Here is a 21,255-nt window from a genome sequence, read left to right on the forward strand (position 1 = left end):
TTGTTTGTTGTCCCCCAGGCGACGCGCGCGGGGGGGGGGGGGGGGAAACAAACAAACAAACAAACCAAAAACAGACAAACAACAAAACAAAACAAACCCTACTAATAAATTTCTCTTCCTGGTCAAAATTACAGCAAAAGAAAAAGGACTTACATGCCATTGATCAGGACCTGGACTGGGCGGTTGTTGACTTGTTTGTCACTTTTGTGTCGATTCTGAAAATGCGATCGGTAGGTTAAAAGACATTTCCAGCAAAGCAAGCATACAAGAGCTGCAGGCAGTTTATTAACATTTTAGGGTTTCAACCAGCTGGCTGAATGGATCAAGGCAGAGTGACCACTGAGTCATAGTTGAGGCCATTTTTACAACAGTAACATTGGGCATAACTGGACTGCAGAGAGCAACTGGCAACCTGGGGCTTGCTCTAGAAGGGAAGAAGGAGGGTAGAGCTTTATAGGTCACTTAGGACAGTCCTGACTCAACTGGTGTTGGACCCACCCATTGCAGTTTCGTAAGCTAAGCACCCAGAGAATTCCATTCTTCTGCTCTGATATGGAAAGTGGCCACGGATATTCTGGCATTTCTCCCTAGGAGAGTACCTTGACACTCACACCTGTCTACTTGGACATTGCACAGACTCCATAGAGCACCAAAATAATTTCATAACAAGAAAGTCAGATGCTAAACCTTGGTCTAGCATCACCCTGAGAAGTCAATGGGATTTTGACCATAAGCTCTGATGAGAGCAAACTTTGGGCAAAGCTGTGCAAGTTTGAAGAACCACACACAGTTTGCATGTTTCTTTCTGCCTGCATTGCAGGTAGATGGCAGAGAATGAGTTTTCCAAAGTGGATGCCTAAGAATAGACTTCTGTACATGCATTGAGACATATCTGTCAGTGACCACATTTTCAGACATACTGAGCAGTTTCAGAGGAAGGCAATGAAGCTGATGAGCTGCTCAGTAGCTTGGAAATTCTAGCTCCTTTTTAGGTACCATAGATTTGGGGATCTAATCTCAGACCCCACCTTGGCCACAGACCAGTTCTCCAACTGACTGCCACTGGCTATTGTTTATTTTAAGCAGTTTGCTATAGTAATTTTGCTGAAGAATCACAAGCAAACTCCAAAGTACAGGTCAGCAATACAGATCTTACTAAATCATCAATGGCATCCTTGACTCCTGACACAGCCAGCACCAGCACAAGGGGCACCACCGTTGTAAACCAGGCCAGTGAGGAAATCTGAGGAATCAGCTGTTGGAAGAAAAGATCTGAGTTGAGAAATATATTCTCTGTTCATCAAAAAGATGGAAACAAAACAGCATTTTCTGTGGAAGCTGCAGATAACATTTGTCTACGATATCTGAATAAAGACAGAAATGCAGATCTATCATTTATATGTGACCCCAAAAGAGTTGGACAGCCAGGAAACCCATGCTTTGCTTATGAAACAAGATGTGATTTAGGATATGAACATGGAGCTGTCAGGAAGTGCAGTGGGTTGCTCTTTCTTGTTGATCATAACTTTAGGATTGTCAGGTCCCCCGTGGGTTTCTCTGGAGACACTGACATGGACAAGCCTCTTGTGAGGCCGAGCAAAGCCTGCTGTGCAGAGCCTTCAAATGCTTCTATTTTTTGTTTCAGTAACTCTTCATATTTGGCTGAAGTAAACTGGGAATGATAAACAACATACAGCTGTTGCCAGAGCCGATACTGCTCTTCCCACATCAACAGAGCCATTTTTGGTTCCCATATCTTTAATAGTGAGAGGACCCAAGATTTGAAGGTGACTCTGTCATTACTTCAGTGATGCAGAGATGGTTATCTTACCCCAACATAGGTCTCCTTTTCCTCCAAAAGAACATCAGTAATGATGGAAGCCACGTGATACAAGCATCACCATGTCTGTCAGACTAGCTTTGGGCAGCATCAGCTGACATTTATGTCCTTAAAGTAGCTGCTTAAGGGTGGAGAGCTGCTCTTTGAGATTGCTCCTTCCACTGAACTGTCACAACCCTCATCCTACAGGCATCATCAAATCCAGTCAGGAGGAATGATGGCCAAGCACAGCACTGCTCAGCTGTGGACGCTGCAGAGACATGTAACTGCTACTTCCTCACCTCACTGGAAGTGTGGATGTCCTGCTGAGCTGTGCCAAAGGAGCAGGGAGGCAGAGTCCCTGCAGCCTACCCATCACATCCACTCCTGATGCAGGAGGAGATGCTTCCAGTGCTACATCATTGGAGTGAGTGGACAGAGGAGGGAAAATAATTAAATGGAGGGATGAGTAAATATAAAAGACTAATGGCTGCTTTTTAGCCTGTTGATGAAGGTAGAAGAGAAAGATGTATGCTTTTATATAGAATAACTCCTAGATGCTTCAGCAAAAGACACAGTGGAATAATTTAAGGCAAATTGTTTGAAATACTCTGAATTTAATAGACAAACAGCTAGAGTGCAGTACAACAACACAGGAACAGTGCTGTCAGTGTAGCTGAAAAGGCACCTTCATTACTGTCTTGAAAAATATACATGAGCTGAAATTTCCCAAATTCATTCCCTGTAAATGAGCAAAGAAGATTGTGTGTAGTTTATTACAGGCTTAACCAATTTTCTTCCTGTGCTTTTTTTGATCTGCAATTGAATAAGAGCTTTTGAAAAACCCAATTTTGCAAGCTTGTGTGCACAAAAATGATCAAATAGTATACTTGAAACATAATCAAAATTATACCCTTTTTTTGAAAATGTGTATTCCAGTATGATTCAGCAGCCACAGAGTGTGCTGCATTTATCTATATTCTAGCAGAGTACAAAGGGGCTGAAATCCTGGCATCAGTTTCTCCTGTGTGTTCAGCTTTCAGACAGAGTGGTATTAACCACAGCGATGGGCAATGTGCAACCCAAAGCAAATGTTGCCAATGTCTGACAGGCTCAATATGTGACACCTTCCTCAGCCTGCTGAGCAGGGAGCAGCAACAGTTCAGTTTATGCAAACTAGCTCCAACCTTGAGCCTTCCTGGTGTTAACTCTTTCCTCCCACGTAAACAGTACAGGTTACAAATTCGTTCTTCTTGCTGTTCCCTTTGAGGCTGCCAATGGCATTTGCCTTTAAGCCTGTGGACAAGAGACAAAGTCCTTTTGTACCACAGGAGGAATAAGTAACGCAAATCTGAAGGTAGGGAACACTCAGATGTAGACAAATAGAGGTAGTTTGACAAGGCAAAAAAAGGTACACAATTTGTTGAAAAGTTTAATAATTTTTTATTTATTTTTTTTTGGTCATTCAGTTCAAACCCCCATATGCAAAGATAAGAGAGGAAATTACTTATTTTTCTGTTCTCCTTTCTACACTAAGGTGTTAATAAAAAGTTAATTCATAGCAGGGATATAGCTTGTGTTTTATTGCAACTATCAAGGCATAGACCAGGTTTGACAACAGACAGCACAATCAGCTAGAAACAGCACAGTGAATTCTTACCTGCAGTATCAGCAAGAAAAGAAAGTAAGCATTGGCTATTCGCTGAAACTGTTCAAACAGGTTGAGAGGCAGGAAAGTGAAGAAGTTGTATTTTGATGTTTTAATTGTATTGTTCTGTGGGGGGAAAAAAAATAAATAGGATTGGTACAACAGGAAACAAAATTATAGCACAACCCATTTCAACTGTATTTTTACTTGCTTATATTTAGTAATAGCATTGTTCCCAACAGCAGCTCAAAAAACATTTCCTTTTCCCCCCCACACTCATGCCAAGCCTGGATAAACAGGCAGAATTTCTCTCGGGATTGGTGAAAACATGATGCTCAGTTTATGCCAGTGCAACTACAGGTAGATACAGGTGTATGTAGCTACATACAAATGGAGATGCATCTTCTCTTTAGTCGTCTCTTGACTTACACAATGCACAAATATAATTAAAAACTGTAACCAAGACACAATTAAGACATTTTGTTGGCAGCGTCTACAAAGCAGTGTCTGAAAATGCATGTGAGGTCAGTTATCTGTAACTTGTCTGAAACTCTGAAGCACCATTTGGCTGGACAAGCCCACAGGAGCTATACATCTTCCCAGGAGCAGACCATGACATTATTACTTTCAGCTGACTAAGCAGTGTCTCAACTCGGCAGCTTGGAGCAGTGGCTTGTTTCGATTCCATAAAGATCACTTGAATGCAGTGTTGAGCAAACAGCTACTAACACAAGAATTCACCATTTAGGTAAGAGAGCTGAAACTTTGTTCCCTATTTCCAGTTTCCTTTTCTAATTGCAGATGACCCTCCAGCTGCCAACAATGGCTTCTCCTCTGTTTTTCTACTTCAAATCAGAGAAAGACCCAAGCTCAAGATTATAGAACTGGATATTTTCTTCCCTGAAGTTCAGCGCTCTCTGGCCCAGTTCTTGCCACCTGCTAGAGGGGCTCAATCCATCATACTGAGCCCAACAGTGTTGGCTGTCCATTCTGTTTCTAAGTCTGCTAGATTTTCTTGCTATGTGAAGTTTATCAAGCACACATCGACGTCTAATCCTGGAAGCACATATGCCATCTGTTGCCAGCACATCTAAAATTTTTCCCTGAGAAGCTCTCCAGAAAATGCCTATTAACCCCCTTCCAGGAAACTGAGGTGCGACAGCACAAGGAGTCAGATTACACAGGGCACCTTCATTCAGGAATAGATTTGCTGGTTCAACAGAAGAGAAAAATTGTAGAGACTGTAGTATTGTAATATTCCTTAAATATTGCTAAGCTGGTGACAGGGCAGGAGCTACCAAGTATGAATCAGAGACCACTTCAAATCCATGCATTAATCCAGGATCCTGACATCTAAACTGGCACATATCAGCATGTTTCTGCCATTAATTCACCATTGCAAGGCATGTGGAGGGGAAGCTATTCCATAAGGTATGTATGGAGGAAACTATTCCGTTTTTGGCATTACTGGATTTCTGGCTATGTCCAGACACAAAGTATGGCAACATTCTTCAGCATTAACTTCATGTTTTATCCCTTGTATGAGCCAATTAATAACTCTTTGAAAGAGCAGAGATGGAAACGCCCTTTATGGAAGAGCTATCCAAATCTTCCCATTGATTACACTCTGGCAAGGAAAGCTTTTTGTCAGTGATCATCATATGAACAATATTGCATGTGTTCTGGCATAATGTAACCATTCTGGGTGTGGTTAACTCTGTCTGATCTTAATGTCATGACACATGGCTGAATTTTGTTTATTTCAAAGTTATTCACCATGGGATATGTGCTGCACATGGGCTACACGGACACTGCTAAAACAGAAGCAATGAATTAGCAGCATCCTCTGCAAACGCACCATACAGAGAACTTAATTGCTTGACAAGTCTGTGTCCAGCACACAAAGAATCTAGCAGATTTTTAAATAAAATTTGGATCTAAAGATGTTCCTTGCCCACTAATCTGAAGAAAAATACTGTGGCCACTTACTTTAAAAAGAGAGGTCTGTAGCTGCAGGAAAAAGTAAATACAGGGGACCCGACCTTTGTGCATAAACTGATTTCAGAGGGTCACATACAACATGGGAAAAGTTACTCAGTAAACACTCACAGAAAGTTTATAGATCTTTGCATGCAAAAATCTCAGAGTGGGATAAGAAAAGAATGGGAGTGGTTTATTTCAATTCCTGCCTTCTATTTCTGTCTGTTAATTACGTCAGGAAAACCACAGAATGAACCACGGCCATTCATTTTGTTTCCTATTGCCATTAGACATGGTAAAACACCCAGACATAACAGTTTCCAAATGCTTCACTGTAAGAATCTGGATATCCAGTATTTTCTACAATGCTCAGGACCGTGATTGTGTTTGACAGACTGTCAAACTGTCTTTAGGGACACTACAGACATCAGGGTAAGGACAGGGAGTATTTATTTGATCTTCTCATTATTCTAGAATCTGTAATTAAAACTGAGCACCAGAAAATACAAACTCCTTATAATGACTATGAAGATTTCTAGTTCTACAAGTAACTTGTCCATGGCCCACAGGGACTAGAGGAATATCAATATTAAATGATAAAAACAAACTAGGCAAAACTTCATCTTTTCTAATTCAAAGCTCTGCATTCCCACACCACAGACACAGCTGAAGCTGCCTAAGATAACGTTTGTGTTTTCATGCAATACTCCAGGGCTGTATGCTTTGACAGCTCAAGCTCTCTCCAATGACTTCAGGGAAATCTCAGTTGGCCTCTGCTCTTGATCTTACCCTATTTTGTGATGCTTAACACCATCACACCCTATTGTTCCTTCAGAGCTGTACCAGAACCTGACTCCGGACTGGGAGGGGTTACTACAGGAACCTGTGACACCACAGGGTGGGAACAGTCCATACACACCCATAATTTTATAAGCAATGCTTCTAATACATCATCCCTCTTATCTCCCCCATGCTCTGCCTCCAGTGAGGGAGACTCCCCTGTGGGAAAAGCTACGGAAAGGAAAAGTCTTTGAAGCAGTGATCAAGTATTAACAGGCCTTATGAGAGCTTCTGGTTCTCCTTTAGATTTATAAAAAATTTAACACACAAGAAAAGCAGCTCTGTGTGTTAAGAAAAGCAAGAAGGGCTTCTAGAGGTACCTAAACCAGAAAAGGAAGGTTAAAGAAATCAAACCCCCCCTGATGAGCCACAATGGTGAAATGGTAACAACAGATGAGGACAAGGCTGAGGTTCTCCACCACTTTTTGGCCTCAGTCTTCACTGGCAACCCCTCTCCTCACAACTCTCGTGTTGATGGCCCACAAGATGCAGACCAGAGAGACAAAGTGCCCCCACTGTAAGTGAAGATAAGGTTCATGACCAGCTGAGGAATCTAAAGATAGACAAGTCCATGAGACCTGATGAGATACATCCCAGAGTCCTGAAGGAATTGGTGGATGTAGTTGCCAAACCACTATCCATGATATTTGAAAAGTCATGGCAGTCAGGTGAAGACCCTGGCGACTGGAAGAAAGGACATGTTATGCCCATATTTTAAAAGGGTAGAAAGGAGGACCCTGGGAACTACCAACCCATCAGCCTCCTCTCTGTGCCTGGGAAGATCATGGAACAGATCCTTCTAGAAGACATGCTAAGGCACGTGGAGGACAAGGAGGTGATCCAGGACAGCCAGCATGACTTTACCAGGGGCAAATCCTGCCTGAAAAACCTAGTGGCTTTCTACAACAAAGTGACTGCATCAGTCAACCAAGGAAAAGCAGTGGATGCCATCTATCTGGACTTCTGCAAGGCCTTTGACATGGTCCCCGCCAACATCCTTCTCCCTAAATTGGAGAGATTTGGGTTTGATGGGTGGACTGTTCAATGGATAAGGAACTCGCTAGATGGTCATGTGCTGTTTAATTAATCTTCATTAGCAATATTGATGGTGGCATTGAGAGCACCCTCAGCAAGTTGCCAATGACACCAAGCAGGGTGGTGTGGTCAATATGCCAGAGGGACAGGATGCCATCCAGAAGGACCTGGACAAGCTAGAGAAGTGGGCCCAGGTGAACCTCATGAGGTTCAACAAGGCCAAGTGCAGGGTCCTGGGCCAAGGTAACCCAGGATGTGAACACAGGCTGGGAGAGGTCACATTTGAGAGCAGCCCTGTGGAAAAGGACCTGGGGGTACTAGTGGACCAAAAGCTGGACATGAATCACCAATGTGCAGTTGCAGCCCAGAAGGCCAACTCCATCCTGGGCTGTATCAAAAGAAGTGTGGCCAGCAGGTGGAGAGAGGTGATTCTGCCCCTCTACTCTGCCCTGGTGAGACCTCACCTAGAACACTGCACCCAGCTCTGGTGCCCCCAGCACAAGAAAGATGTGGAGCTGTTGGAAAAAGTCCAGAGAAGGGCCATGAAAATGATCTGAGTGCTGGAGCACCTCTCTTATGAGGACAGGCTAAGGGAGTTGGGGTTGTTCAGCCTGAAAGAGAGAAGGCTCTGGGGGAACCTCATGGTGGCCTTCCAGTACCTGAAGGGCCTACAGGAAAGCTGGGGAGGGTCTTTTTACAGGGGCTTGCAGTGAGAAGACAAGGGTAATGGTTTTAAGCTGAAAGAAGAGAGATTTAGGTTAGAGATCAGGTGTAAATTCTTCAGTGTAAGGGTGGTGACACACTGGAACAGGCTGCCCAGAGATGCTGTGGGGGCTCCATCCCTGGACGTGTTCAAGGGCAGGTTGGATGGGGCTTTGAGCAGCCTGTTCTAGTGGGAGGTGTCCCTGCCCGTGAAGGAGTTAGAACTTGATGATCTTTAAGGTGCCTTCCAACTCAAAAAATTCTGTGATTCCGTGAATTCTGTGTGTTCCAAGCACAAAGATGGGAATCAGGAGCTTCTGTGTGCAGCCTCTGTGTGCACCTGTGTCTCAAAAGATTAAGCACGAGAGTGGTTACCCACCATCAGCTTCAAGCTCTCCAGGTGCAAAGCTTGACATGAGAGCAACGTTGTCTGTGGGTGAGGGATTATTCTCATCTGCTCTTTTCAGGGGCTCGATTCACACCTCCTGAAGGTGTGACTCCACCAAAATGCTCTCCCTAAGAATAGTGCTCATCACGCCACAGTTACACAAGTCCAGATCTGGTGGATGAGCTGTTACTTTGGGGGTGTTTTCAGAAGCCTGTCTGTGATGTCTGACCGCAGGCAAATCATCTCACCATTTAAGTCACTGGAAACAAGGCATGCTGCTACTTTTGGGCCAGATACAGGGTCTGAAGGGTGACATCCAGAAAAGGCAGAGTATGGCAGGGTATTGACCACCTGAATCTAAGCCTCTGGCTCAGGGATATGTTCATTTCCAGCAGCTCGGCAACCTGGAAGCAGCTGAGAAGCAGAAACACTTTCTCAGGTGTTTCATTAAGGCCTTGTGCCAGGAGTAGGATTCCAGCAGCACTTGGTCCAACTGCAGGGCAGTTGGAAGGCAGGGAGCTGCCAGCTGCAGAAATGTGACCACAGGGCTGTGAATGTGCTCCAGAACGTGTTTAATAACTTGTGTAAGATGGCAAGTGGTGCTGCAGAGACTTTGTTTTCATAGGTAGTACAGAATAGCCAGGCTAGATCAGTTTTAAGCCCACCCAGTTCCCACCCTTATTCCTGATGGTGGGCAGCAGCTGCTGTTGGGACAGAAGACTGAGAAAGGCCAACAGCATTCTGATGGGGTTCATCTGATCTCTGTAAAGGTCGCATCCTGACCCCCAGAAGTAAAAGACTGTCTGAACACCAGAAATAAAGGAATCCATAACTAGCTCACTCTTTCTTTTTCTTGTTTATTTTCTTTTTAACAGGTTTGGGAATTTCTTACATATGTAACTCCTCAACCCCTTCCTGGCAGCAATAATAGAATTCCAGGATTCCAGCACATGTTGAGTATTCCAGGAAAATCTCTAGGAAAATGTGGTCACTGCTTGTGCTTTCCCATACTGTTCCTCCTGCCTTGAGTCATCCCAGCTGTTAACTGGTGTAACATTACAGTGGTGAGAGTCCTTATCATGGTGGTGCAGAGGAGGACCTGGGTGCAGATAGGGGTGGCATGGCTTGATGACCTCACACTATTGCTTGCAGACCAAGTCCAGGATCTAAAGGTCTTGTCTCTTAGTCATCTCCTTCAACTACACTGCCTTCCCCTCCCACTCAGCTCAGAACCTGAAGCTGCTGCCAGTCAGGGAGGAGAGGTGAAGGAGAGGGCAGAGCACTGCTGAATGGTGCAGAGAAGACAGACTCCAAATCACCACCATTAAGGTCTCACACAACCAGACTCCCAATCAGTAATGTAGGAGGTTTTTTTCTGTGAGGTTTAAGTGAAGATGAAGAGTGGAGAACTTGGTCCAAGTCTATGGACTTCAATGGAGCTTGTATCTAGCACAGCTCAACCCTTCTGAGCTCCTCAGGCCCTTAAAATTCCTTGAGGGTCTTGACCTCACCTGGTGTCTCCATCCACAACCCTTGTCCAGGGCTCAGGAGCTCACTTAAGCCCAGCCATGGGCCTTAGTTCTTGCCTGAGCTACATTGTAGGAGTACCAGTCTCCAGCCTGTCATGTGTCCTAATTTCCTAGGTGGACCTACCCAGGTTTGCCTCTTGGGTAGACCTTGGACCTATGATGTAGTCTTACCTTCATCCCTATTTCCCGCAGCTCCTGACGGGGCTCTTTAAATGGACCCTGGACCTGGTTCCTCACCTCGATTTGTCTGGGATGTCAGTGTAGGCAACACTACTAGCATCTTATGTTGTCTCCTCTGACCAGATGCTGCAGGTCTCACCGTGGTCAGCAAGGGCATTATCTGTGCTGGGGTCACCCTTGGCTCCCACCTTGTCCTGCTCGGGTAGCTCCCTGACAGCGCCTCAGCCCAGATAACACCTTCCTAAATGCAGAAGGAGCATGCAGGTTGCTGCTGCAGCTCTTCCTTCAGGGGCTAATCAGAGCGCTTTTCACATGAAAAGGCAACACTCCCTTCAGCCTTGTGTGTGACAAACACCAGGCATCATTTGCAGGTTGAGGATGGGAAGAGAAGGCAGCTGTTGCCACCATCCTGAGCACAATGAGAAGGTCCTTGAAGATAACCCTCCAGGTATGCTTCTCAGATTGAATCATGCAAACAGAGGAGGTGGAGCAGAGTCGGAGCTTTTAGAGGTCCTTGCTCTCTCATTGAATTTCAAAGAGATAAGAATCCAGCTGCTGATCCAGCCCAGGGCAATGTGTGTTTGCCATAGGAAGTCATATACCTCCCATCTATTTCACTAGGGAATTTATCAGGTGACCAGGGAGAACAAAAGCAGAGTCCAAGCAGTCCCCTTGCTGCTGTCCCTGCAGAAAGGATGCTGGTTTGACCCTATATCCTGGTCCAAGATAAAATTTGTCATTGACTCACGGGCCCTGCATTTCCTCTCCTATTGTCTGAAAGCCAATATCAAAGTTGTTTTCGCAGCCCTTTGTGACGTCCCAGTGCAGCTGTGCTAAATTCCAGTGTGAAAGCAAAGAAATAAAAGGGAATTGGGATCAGACTGAACATCAAAATCCTTCAGATTTTCTTCTCCAGAGTGTCAACAGAGAGCCTCTTGTGGTGGACCCACCTACACGGGGCAGTCCTCTCTGCAGCAGTGCTGGGGACAGTGCAGCCAAGTTGAGTTTCCTCAGATGACAATCTTGATTAAAACCCTTGAATCTTGCTGGACCACATCTGACACCCCCTCCCCGTCTCTTTATTTCAGTCTTTGCACAGGTAAAGTGAAGTCAGGAATGATCCTCCGGTCTGCAGTGTGAGTACACACGGGATTAGGACTTGACTTTTCATTTTCACAGACCTATACTGAGTCCATTTTTGTGTTGCACTAAGAGCCTTTGCATGCCACTCATTCACACTTGGTTTCTGAGTCATTCCTAACTAATTTTGTGAGCTCGTGGGCAGTACATACCTTCACACTCAGCCCTTTCAGTTAACTGCACAGCACTTTGGTTTAAAGTTGGTTTTATTTTTCTAAGCTGCTGTGTTCCTGCTGTACAGGACAAGGCCAAGGATGTCTGGGGCTGCATCAGTCTGAGAGCTCCATTTTCAGCTTCAGTCCTCACACTAACTCCAAATAAACCAGCCCTACCCAAGCATTGTCATGCCTTGAAGTTACCGGCCTTTAACACAGGTGCTCCTGTTATTTAATCACATTAAAAATAATCAGGAGAGGCTTCTTCAGATAAGAGACACTTCCCCTATTCCCACCTCAGTCTGTACTGGGTCCATTCATATGGAGGAAGGAGATGACCCCAATATTCCAGCCCACCACACGGCATGTTTCACATGCCCACAGGGCACATGCAGTTCTTCCTGTGAAACTGTCCCTCACTTCACCATGAAGCTCCTCTGTTCCAGAGATTCTCACTGTGTGCAGCTCCTGACCAATCCTTATCCTCAGCCTACCCTATCGGTCCAGCATCCCACACTGTCCAGCCCTCCAGCCTGGATGATGCTCAGCTAGAGAGGTTCCATGGGTGGAGAAGCATGGCAGGGACACTCTGCATCTTGGCCTCTTGAGTATTTTCTGATGAGATCCAAAGTTTCCTGCAAGCCCAGTTGTGATGTATCTGGACATGCCCTTGCATGCATTGGCAGTGACTGCTTTCTGTGGTGCAGCAGCAGGTTCCTGCAAAGCTGGTTTGAGCACATTTGGGAGTCTTGCTTCATACCAGGAGGGCCAGCTTTCAGCAGCTGCCAGAGCTGATGTCAGTCTCCACACACAAAACAGTTTTCAAGTTTTTCTCAGCTCCTCTCTTCTCCCTCTGCAGATATATTATAGACTTTGCTCCAGGGAGGGACAATAACCACCACCTATTAAGGGACAACACGCCCACCTCTGGTTGTGCATTCTCACTTCCCGGTACTCACTGAGACTAAAGGAAAACAAAGCATCTCTGTAACTTTGATCTATGCTTACATGATAGAAACTCTCCTTTTAGTGAAAGCCTTGAACCTTCACACCAGCTGGGACACACAGCCTGGCCACAACACACTACATTTTTGTTTGCATTTCCCTTTCTTTTCTGTACTGGCCTTTCTCAGCAACTGCCTCACCCTGAAGAAACATTTACCTCCTCACCTAGCTTTTTTTACAAGAACTTGTTCTATAGGTTTTATGGCTAAGTTACCAAATAAAGTAAACCTCCTGTGGCCTTCACTGTCTAAAATACATTCTCAGCCTTGTTGTATTGCTGTGTTTCCTTCCAGTTTCTGATATGTGTCCCTTTTATCTGGCTGGAATAGCTATTGATGCAACCCTTGTGCCATGAAAGACAAGACTCCTGTGCAGGAAAGCAAGGACTAATAGACCTTCCTATGGGACCAAGAGCTGGAGGACAGCTGCTCTCCTCCTGGTCTCTATAAAGAGGACTCAGATCACCATGCCACTGCCCACATATGCAGATGCTTCTATCCCAAAGAACTGAGCACCACAGTGAAGCACAGATTGTCCAAATACTTCTGTTGTTTCCTTGTGCACAGGTCACATTACATACATGTGGGTGGGAAGTCATATTGAGGAGGGAGGACTGTGGCTGCAGAGACAGAAATCAGCTCATTCAGAAAACATCAGTGTGCTGAGAGCTTGATACAAACATAAAATCACAGAGTGGTTTGGGTTAGAAGGGACCTTAAAGATCATCTAGTTCCAATCCCCCTGCATGGGCAGGGACACCTCCCTCTAGACCAAGTTGCTCCAAGCCCCATCCAACCTGGCCTTGAACACTTCCAGGGATGGGGCAGCCACATCCCAGGCCAGTGTCTCACCACCCTCACAGGAAAGAATTTCTTCCTAACACCTAATCTAAATCTCCACTCTTCCAGTATAAAGCCATTCCCCCTCATCCTGTCACTTCGTGCCCTTGTAAAAAGTCCCTCCCCAGCTTTCCTGTAGCCCCTTCAGGTACTAGAAGAATGCTGTAAGTTCTCCCTGGAGCCTTCTCTTCTGCAGCCCCAAATCTCTCACCCTGTCTTCACAGGAGAGGAGCTCCAGCCCTTTGATCATCTTTGTGGCCCTCCCCTGGACACCCTCCAACAGCTCTAGTCCTTCTTATGTCGGGGCCCCCAGATCCGGACAGAGTACCTGAACACCCTGGGGCAGGCTCTAGCATTTGGACACTCTCAGTCCCCCTGTACAACATCCCTGTGCCTAGCAGTGTCACCACATTCAGACAAATCTGAAGATGAGGACGGGGCCCAGCTTTGAAGTCTGCAGTGGACTACAGGAGCTAACTTTCAGAAACATCATGCATATGACATGGATGAGAGGGTACCAGGAGACTATTTCTCTTTTTTAGCATCTTCAAAGGCACCCAGCCATCTGTAGCAGGGGATCTGAAATAATTCATGATCCAGGTTTGTCCTTTCCATACATTGTGGTAATGTGGATTTAATAAAATGAACTTTTGCCAGAACTTAACAGAAATAAGCAGGCCAAGACATGATATGTACCCCTGTATAATTAGGATAATGCTTGTATCACCACCTAAAGTCTTTTATCACATCACTGCCCACTCACCACTTCAAGGCTTGCCTCTTTCTGGATGGTATTCTGGATTTCCTGACTATACTGGATTCCAGAAATCATGAGGCACAGCTGACTGAAATGTGGGGTAGGATTTCTTAAAATCACCGCCAAGTTTTAACAGATGATGTTGAGCTGGCTTTTTGGCTGCCTCTACTTTCACAGCTAATCAATAGACTCCTATGGAAACCCTCCAGAGCTCTCAGTCCTCTCCTTAATTTTGGATATTTGCAAATCCTTGACCGTGTAAGCAACCAGCTGGGAGGCAGAGACATGGAAAGTCAGTCTTATGAATAGCTTTCACAGAAATATTGTCAGAAGCAGAAGAGCTTTGTCCTCTCTATCCTGACATGATTATACCTCTCCCTCCTGCATTCTGGCTCCACTGCCACATGTGGTCTATGTTGCAGTCATTCAATGAAAGGTAACAAATGCATACATAATGGCAATACACACCCCTGTATGATACTGGCAGGTTCTGTGCAAATTAAATGTGCTTTCCCAGTCTCAAATCACCAGGCTTGATAAGGCATTTATGCTGCATAGTACTTTAAATATATTAACTATAATACATTCCATATTCAGGACACATTCAGCAGCTCTGGACCTAGAAAGTCTCTAACTTGTGTTGTTTATGTCACAGATGAAGGTGAAGACAGAAAACGACCCAGTTAATGTTGCAAACAAATCAGCTACATCAACATCTTTAGTCAAAGCTGTTGTCAAGTCAGATTTCCTATCTTACGAGAAATTACAGTGTTATTAAATGTTTTTTTCAATTCTTACTGAGAAAATACTTGTGATATTCCCAAAACAAAACATGATTCAAAGGAGCTCCTGATAGAACTGAAAGATGAATTTCACCCCTGGAATTCAGATGCGCAGAGGACAAAAATTCACAAAATTCATATCAGTATTAGTTGACAGCTGCAAACACTTGGAAAGAACACAGCTCCAGGATTGTTCCAGGGAGGAGATGACCCTGCAGCCAGGCAGTACAGGTCCAGTGGCTGAGCTATCTCTTCTCTGCACTCATAACCAGCAAAAGCTCCACAAGCCTTGGAAATAGAGTTGCCCAAGGGGCTCCCTAACACTGTAGCCTGGCAGACTTGGGTCACAGCCAGCCCATGTCAAGGTGCTTCTTGGAGTCACAGACTTCACAGCACAACATAAGTAGGCTGTTGAGGAGCTGGAAATAAAGCTGGCAGGAAGCCACAAAAGCCAGACTCAAAACCTTCCTGCTCTAGAGGATTTCACTGCAAGGAACTGACACATTTCCTTTTATGTTCTACTTTAAATGGAGACATGTTTCGAGCAGAAAACTTCCCCCATGTTCCGTTATTGGAAGGCCTTGGAGCCTGATACTGCAGACATTTTGACTGAGAAGTTATTTTCTGGCCATGTGTCAAGTCACCGTGTTATGTTCTCCCTGCATTAGACCTCCTTCAAATGCCTGTTTGCAGGGCTGACTGCAAAGCTCCTTATGGCTGACTCAGCAATGAACCATCTCTGATGGTTTATCTGTCACATATTCTCCTTGCTTGCAGAGTCACAGCTAACATGCAGTCACATCACTCCCTTGCAACAACATTCAAGACATGAAGCAGATGCAGCTACAGCTGTGACTACATCTGCATGAAACCACACGTGCTGGTTACTTACAGCATATTCAAACTGCAGATTGAAGTCCCGGTTGTTGGCTTGAAGTTGTCTCTCTTCCTCTGCAAAGAAGAGAAAAACACATCAGACATGCTTGAAGGTAAGCGGGGTCAATGGAGATATGAATGAAGCATCAGAAAAGGCAGGCAGAGCTGGATGAATGTCATGGGGAATCTGACTGCCCCATGTTGGGGAACTGAAGTGGCCAGTGACATGGGTAGAGCAGCACAGTGGATTGGTACCGTCACACTCAAAGCCCCTACTTCAAAGTGTCCTCTGCCCACACCCCACTGCAATGCCAGCGCGGGTTTTACAGGTGATTCAGCTTCTCCTGGGTAAGAATTATCACCTCACTGGTGTTGCTCACTATTCCTGCCTTCCTCCATCTCTTCCTCCTGAAGTTTCCGGAGCTGTTGCTATCAGCCTACAGTTGGTGCCCTTCCTCCAGTTCAAGTGCATCATCCCACAGGTGGGATATAACCACCATAGCTATCATGAAATCAGAAACTACTGGAAGGGATTTCAAAAGGTCATCAAATCTATACTCTATCTCAAGACAGCATTGTGCCTGTCACTTCCAATAAATGTCCTAGAAAGTAATGTCTGCTCTTCAGATTGTCTGTTCCAGGATTACAGTGTCCTTCCCCTGGGGGAGTTTCTTCCCCATTAACAGAATCACAGAATCATTAAGGTTGGAAAAAACCTTCAAGATCATCAAGTCCAGCTATCCACCCTACAAGCCCTAACCACCAAAACATCTCCTGAAACACCATGTCCACCCGTTTTTTTAATGCCTCCACAACCTGCCTGGGTGGCCAGTTCCAATGCCTCACCACTCTTTCTGAGAACAAATTTTTCCTAATATTCAATCTAAACTCATTGCATCAATTTTTTAAAAATTGTAACTTCTCTTGGGATGCTCAAAGGTGCTCCTCTGGTCCCTCTCAGTTCCTTGTGCTACTTGCCAAGGACACAAAGGAGAGGTGAGTTCATTATATATTGAATGCTGTTACACCTTACTGTAGTCTTTTCTTCCCAATGGTAAGCAGCTCTATTTCTTCAGTCATTTCTTGTGGTTCAATTTTTCAGAAGCAGCATCAGTCTTGCTGCTCTCCAGTGGGCTTCCCAGATCTCTCACCTCATGCTGGACATGCAGTGGCCAAAAATGGGTCATAGCTTGCAGCTGAGGCCTTACCAAACCTGACCAGAGCACTAGGGACACTCCACTTATCTTGTGGTAAATGGGTATTTGACATGGGAATTGACCAAAAAGCCATTTAAAATAGTACCCTTATGCATCACCAACACACAGCTGACAGCATTCCAGAATATGATCCATTTTGGCAGATCCTTTCTGGCAGAGCCAATGCCTCATCAGGAAATGCAAATCTTTCACTTGTCCTTGCTGAACAACATCCAAATTTTTCAGACTTTTCTCCAACTAGTCAATTCCAATCCTATCTTTCAGTGTGCTTGTAGCTCCTGCCAGCCTGTTGCCACTTGTGGATTCACTAAGTGTGTTCTTCATTCTGCCAGCCAGGATGTCGAAGAAAATATTGAATACCAGAGTCAGGATACATCCCTCATTAATCTCTCAAGTTTCATAATCAGTCGTTGATAACTATAGTCAGTATTTATTTATTTATTTATTTATTTATTTTTTCCTGAAAAGTCTGGCACTAAGTTTATGGTGATTTTATCTCCAGTGTGTGTCTCCAGTTTACTCATAAAAAAGCCATAAATGACAGACAAGATACATGACAGCTATCTGAGGCTCTTTCACTAGCCCTCCGGCTACCACTAACTCAGAATTAATTTTGGTTTGATCCAGTTTTTCAGGGCTGCTGGCTGCGAATAATTTCTTCCACACACACACACTGGAGTTACTCTGAAGTGGTTTGTTGCATTGTTTTAACCTTTACCCAGTAAATGAAGGCAATATATCCATAATTGCTCAGATTTTCTTTTCGCCCTGCTTCAAGACAGATGCTATGCTTGCTTTTTTTCCCAGTCTTCTGAACTTTGCTTCTATGTGCATGAAAAACTCTCAAAGGCAGCATTGCTCCAGGCAATGCTCTACCTTATCCAGCCAACCCACTCCCTCTCTATTCCAGCCCAACACTTACAAAAAAATTTCCCTCTGTTTCTGGCAACTATTATGTTAGATGTCTAAAAAAAACCCAAACCAAACCAATCCCTCAAAAAAACCCCAAAACCAAACCAAACAAAAAACACCAAGAAAACCTCACCACAACCAGAAACCACCACAAGACCTGAAACCCAGATTTCTTAGCATTATTTCCTAGGCTTTTTTCATGAAGGAGCAAGCAGTCATAAATTGTCTTTGATCTCCCTCTCGCTGGAAGGGTTACAGAACCCCAGAGATCCTAGCTCTTACAGAACAACTGTCATTGCCCTTCATGTTCTCAACAGATTTTTCTCCCTTTGAGTCTTTGCCACACAGTTTGTGCTGGATAAAACAAGCTTATTTGCACCTTCCTCTGGCTGAAGTGAAAAATGAGCTTGTGATTTCAATATTTCATTCAACTCTTCTGAGCCCATCTCTAAAATATGCTAACTTGTAGCTGTGCCCTTAATATCAATTATTTAAGGAAACATCAGCTCTGATTAATTCTCCCTCTACCCCAGATTTCCTTCCCATGAGATCTCAGTTACTAGTTCTTCATATTTACTGAAGATTTCCTTCTTGAAATTCATTGTAAACACTTCACTATTGTAACTTTTTCAGCCAGCTAACTGGAGGGAGGGAACTCCCCTGTTGGAAGGAATCAGCTCTAGAACAGCCTCCTTACTAGCACCAACTATTACCCACTGCTGCACTGAAACACTGTGCCAGCTGAACAGGTCGTGTTCCCCTACACTCCACTCCAACTCTGCCTCTGCATAGCTAGAACTCTTCACTTACCACCAAGCCCTGTCTCTCAGAAAACTATTCTTATTATTTTTTCTTATTTATTTTTTTTTTTCCACAAAAGACAGCCCTTCTTTGTCTGCTGTGCCTGTTCTTTACTCTTGTATCATTACTCAGAGATTTGCGATTTGTTCATCTTTCTTCATGCTGGATCTTAAAGTACATGAACTTAGAAGGAAAACACCTCTTCCCTTGCCACCTCTGTTACTCTTCCAGAGTAAGCTTTATTATTTTCTATTAATATTCTAGCCTCGTGAGTTATCCCAGCACGTGTCTACTATATCTATCAAATGATGTGTTAATACATCTAGTTCTTCCTGTTTATTCACTCTGGCATTAGCAAGCGTCTAAGCTATTCAGAGGATTGAACTGTAATCCTTCCTCCTTTCCCTCAATAACCCTATAAATATCACAGCATCCCTAATTTTTAAGCCCTTTTTAAGAGCACCATTTCTTCTTTTTTGGTCTCAGTCTCTTGTTGTTTTCATCAAGCCCCCTAATTACTAGTTTAAAGCTATGTTATCAGGTAAATGCACTTTTCCCTTTCTTCAAGCACATCTAGTTGTGTTTCCAATGCATCTCCCATCTTCCCTGATTGGGCAATTCAGACCAACACAGAGGCTTCAATCAAGACCCCCAAAGAGCTTTCCTCAGAAAAAGAGCTTCACTGCTTTCCTCAGACACATTTTTTTCTCATCTTTCACAATGGGGAGAACAATGTACAAAGAGACCAGAGTAACTTGTCCAGCATTTCAAAGGAAAATAGAAACAGAGCTCAAGAGGTCCAGGCTTGCAGGGCTTCAGCTATTGTATTATGTGGCCCTTCAGGAATTTTCCTGAGAGCAACCAGTATTACGAAAGCAGATAAAGCTATATGTTAAAAACAGAACTTCCCAACACTTGCACATTTCCTCTCATACAGTAAGAGCTACTCTGATCCCCTCCTCAGGGACGCCAAGTCTAGTCCTGAAATAAATGCCATAGAAAAGATAAATGGGTTTGAGGCAAATAGGAAGAGATGACAAAGCTTGAATTCCTAGGAGGCTACAGAGGTGTGCTTGCAGAATCCATGCCAGTCCTGGGAGGGGCAGGGACAAAGCTCTTGGCAAGCACCTTGTGCCTACCTGGAGCAATGCAAGGAAGCCGAAGACCTGTAGTCAACCTGGAACAAGAGGCTCAGCACTCACTGTACAGCATTGTCCATGCTGCTCACAGCCAGCAGGTCTGCCTAGAAGGAGCTACAGAAACCCATGATGGATGCAGAGGCACAAAGACATCCAGAGCTGCTAGTCTAGGCTGGAGCTCTTCAGTTATCTATTTACGTGCCAGGACATGAGACACAGGGCACATGGCAGAGACTCAGGGTCAAGTGGCAGCTTCTGGGAGTCCTCAAAGACTGTGTTTTCCATAGGCCAGGCAGACCTTGAGAGGACTGCATGCAGAAACAAAAAGCCAGGCGCTGCTAGAAGTAGCTGGAGGTGCTGCAAGCTCCTGTGCTTCTCCAAGGCTTCTTGGGGGATTGGGGACCCATCCCCCTTAGCCGTGGAAGAGGCACTTGACACATGCATTTGAATTCAAAGATGTCAAACACTCCTACAAAGAAACCAGGTGTGTATCTGCTCCAGTGAGGAGCCTGGCTTCTCAGCACAGTGAGAGGTGCACTCTCCCAGAGGAATGGCTGTCATATGAGACACACAGACAGCTGCCAGCAGCAAAGGGATGGCACAGAAACTTGAAGCAGTGGGACATGAAACAAAACAGCAAATGAAACTCGCTCAAGGCACTGCCCTGCTGTGCCTGATGGCATGGTACCTGTGGGCAGGTTTGTAGGACAACCAATTTCTGAAGGCTCCAGTTGGCTATGAACATGGTTCAAAACTGGATGGAAAGTCTCCTGCCTGCCATAGCCATCCATCCCTCTCACAGGTGTTGTCCCTAGAGGCCAAAATATGAGACCAATTTCTCATGGCAATATTTTCTTTTTTCTTTACTGGGTAACAGCCAATACCTTTGGCTAAAGCAAGAGCAACCACGATAAATTGCAAAGGGTGCCTCATCCAGCAACATCAACGAGCAGAACTTTCTGACCTCTGGCTAAACCAAAGGAGAACCACCATTGAACACATGCACAAGGCAAAACTGCCTCAGTGGTTTTATTTTTACTAACTGAGGACCATGAGGTCCTTCTGCTGTGCCTCCTAAACTAGCAGTTACCAACTATTGTAGATTGGACAACTCTTACTTGTTTCTGGAACTGTTTGGACAGAAACAAAGCCTCTTGGATGATCACAATAAATAGTTAGGGAATGTCTGAAGCATTACACCAGCTTTGTCTGGAAACTACAGCTCAGGGTATTCTGGCTGCAGAGCCAAGCACTCATGTCTTATCATGCCATTTTGATTCTGAAAGCATTGAGGAAAAAGGGAGGGGAAAACTCAAGGGCTTTCAGATGAGAAGTTTTTTATTTCTTTAAATATTTTTTTCTCTCTAAGCTACTCAAACTTTCTGCTTCTGCAAACTGCAGTCACAAATTACTGAGAAGAAGGAATGGGATTTGTTCTCCGAGTTGTCATTTGACTGCCACTGAAAAGTATTTTAAATTATTCATCAGTGGAAATTCAGTGTACATAAATA

The 21,255-nt window shown here is 44.6% G+C and overlaps 1 protein-coding gene across 1 annotated transcript in view; it reads right to left on the minus strand.

Moving 5' to 3' along the window:
- LOC104393541 (phospholipid-transporting ATPase FetA-like) overlaps positions 1 to 20,535 on the minus strand; it is a 62,705-nt gene extending 42,170 nt beyond the window's left edge. Inside the window, exons 1-5 of the mRNA XM_010003046.1 lie at positions 20,433 to 20,535; positions 15,692 to 15,750; positions 3,480 to 3,593; positions 1,157 to 1,255; positions 154 to 215 (exon numbers count right to left, since the gene is read on the minus strand). Of these exons, the coding sequence (XP_010001348.1) occupies positions 154 to 215; positions 1,157 to 1,255; positions 3,480 to 3,593; positions 15,692 to 15,750; positions 20,433 to 20,535 (437 nt within the window). The remainder of the gene's footprint in view (positions 1 to 153; positions 216 to 1,156; positions 1,256 to 3,479; positions 3,594 to 15,691; positions 15,751 to 20,432) is intronic.
- Between the last annotated feature and the right edge of the window lie 720 nt (positions 20,536 to 21,255).

This window comes from Chaetura pelagica, unplaced genomic scaffold (assembly GCF_000747805.2).
Source record: "Chaetura pelagica isolate M959 unplaced genomic scaffold, ChaPel_1.0 scaffold758, whole genome shotgun sequence".
Classification (NCBI taxonomy): Eukaryota; Metazoa; Chordata; class Aves; order Apodiformes; family Apodidae; genus Chaetura; species Chaetura pelagica.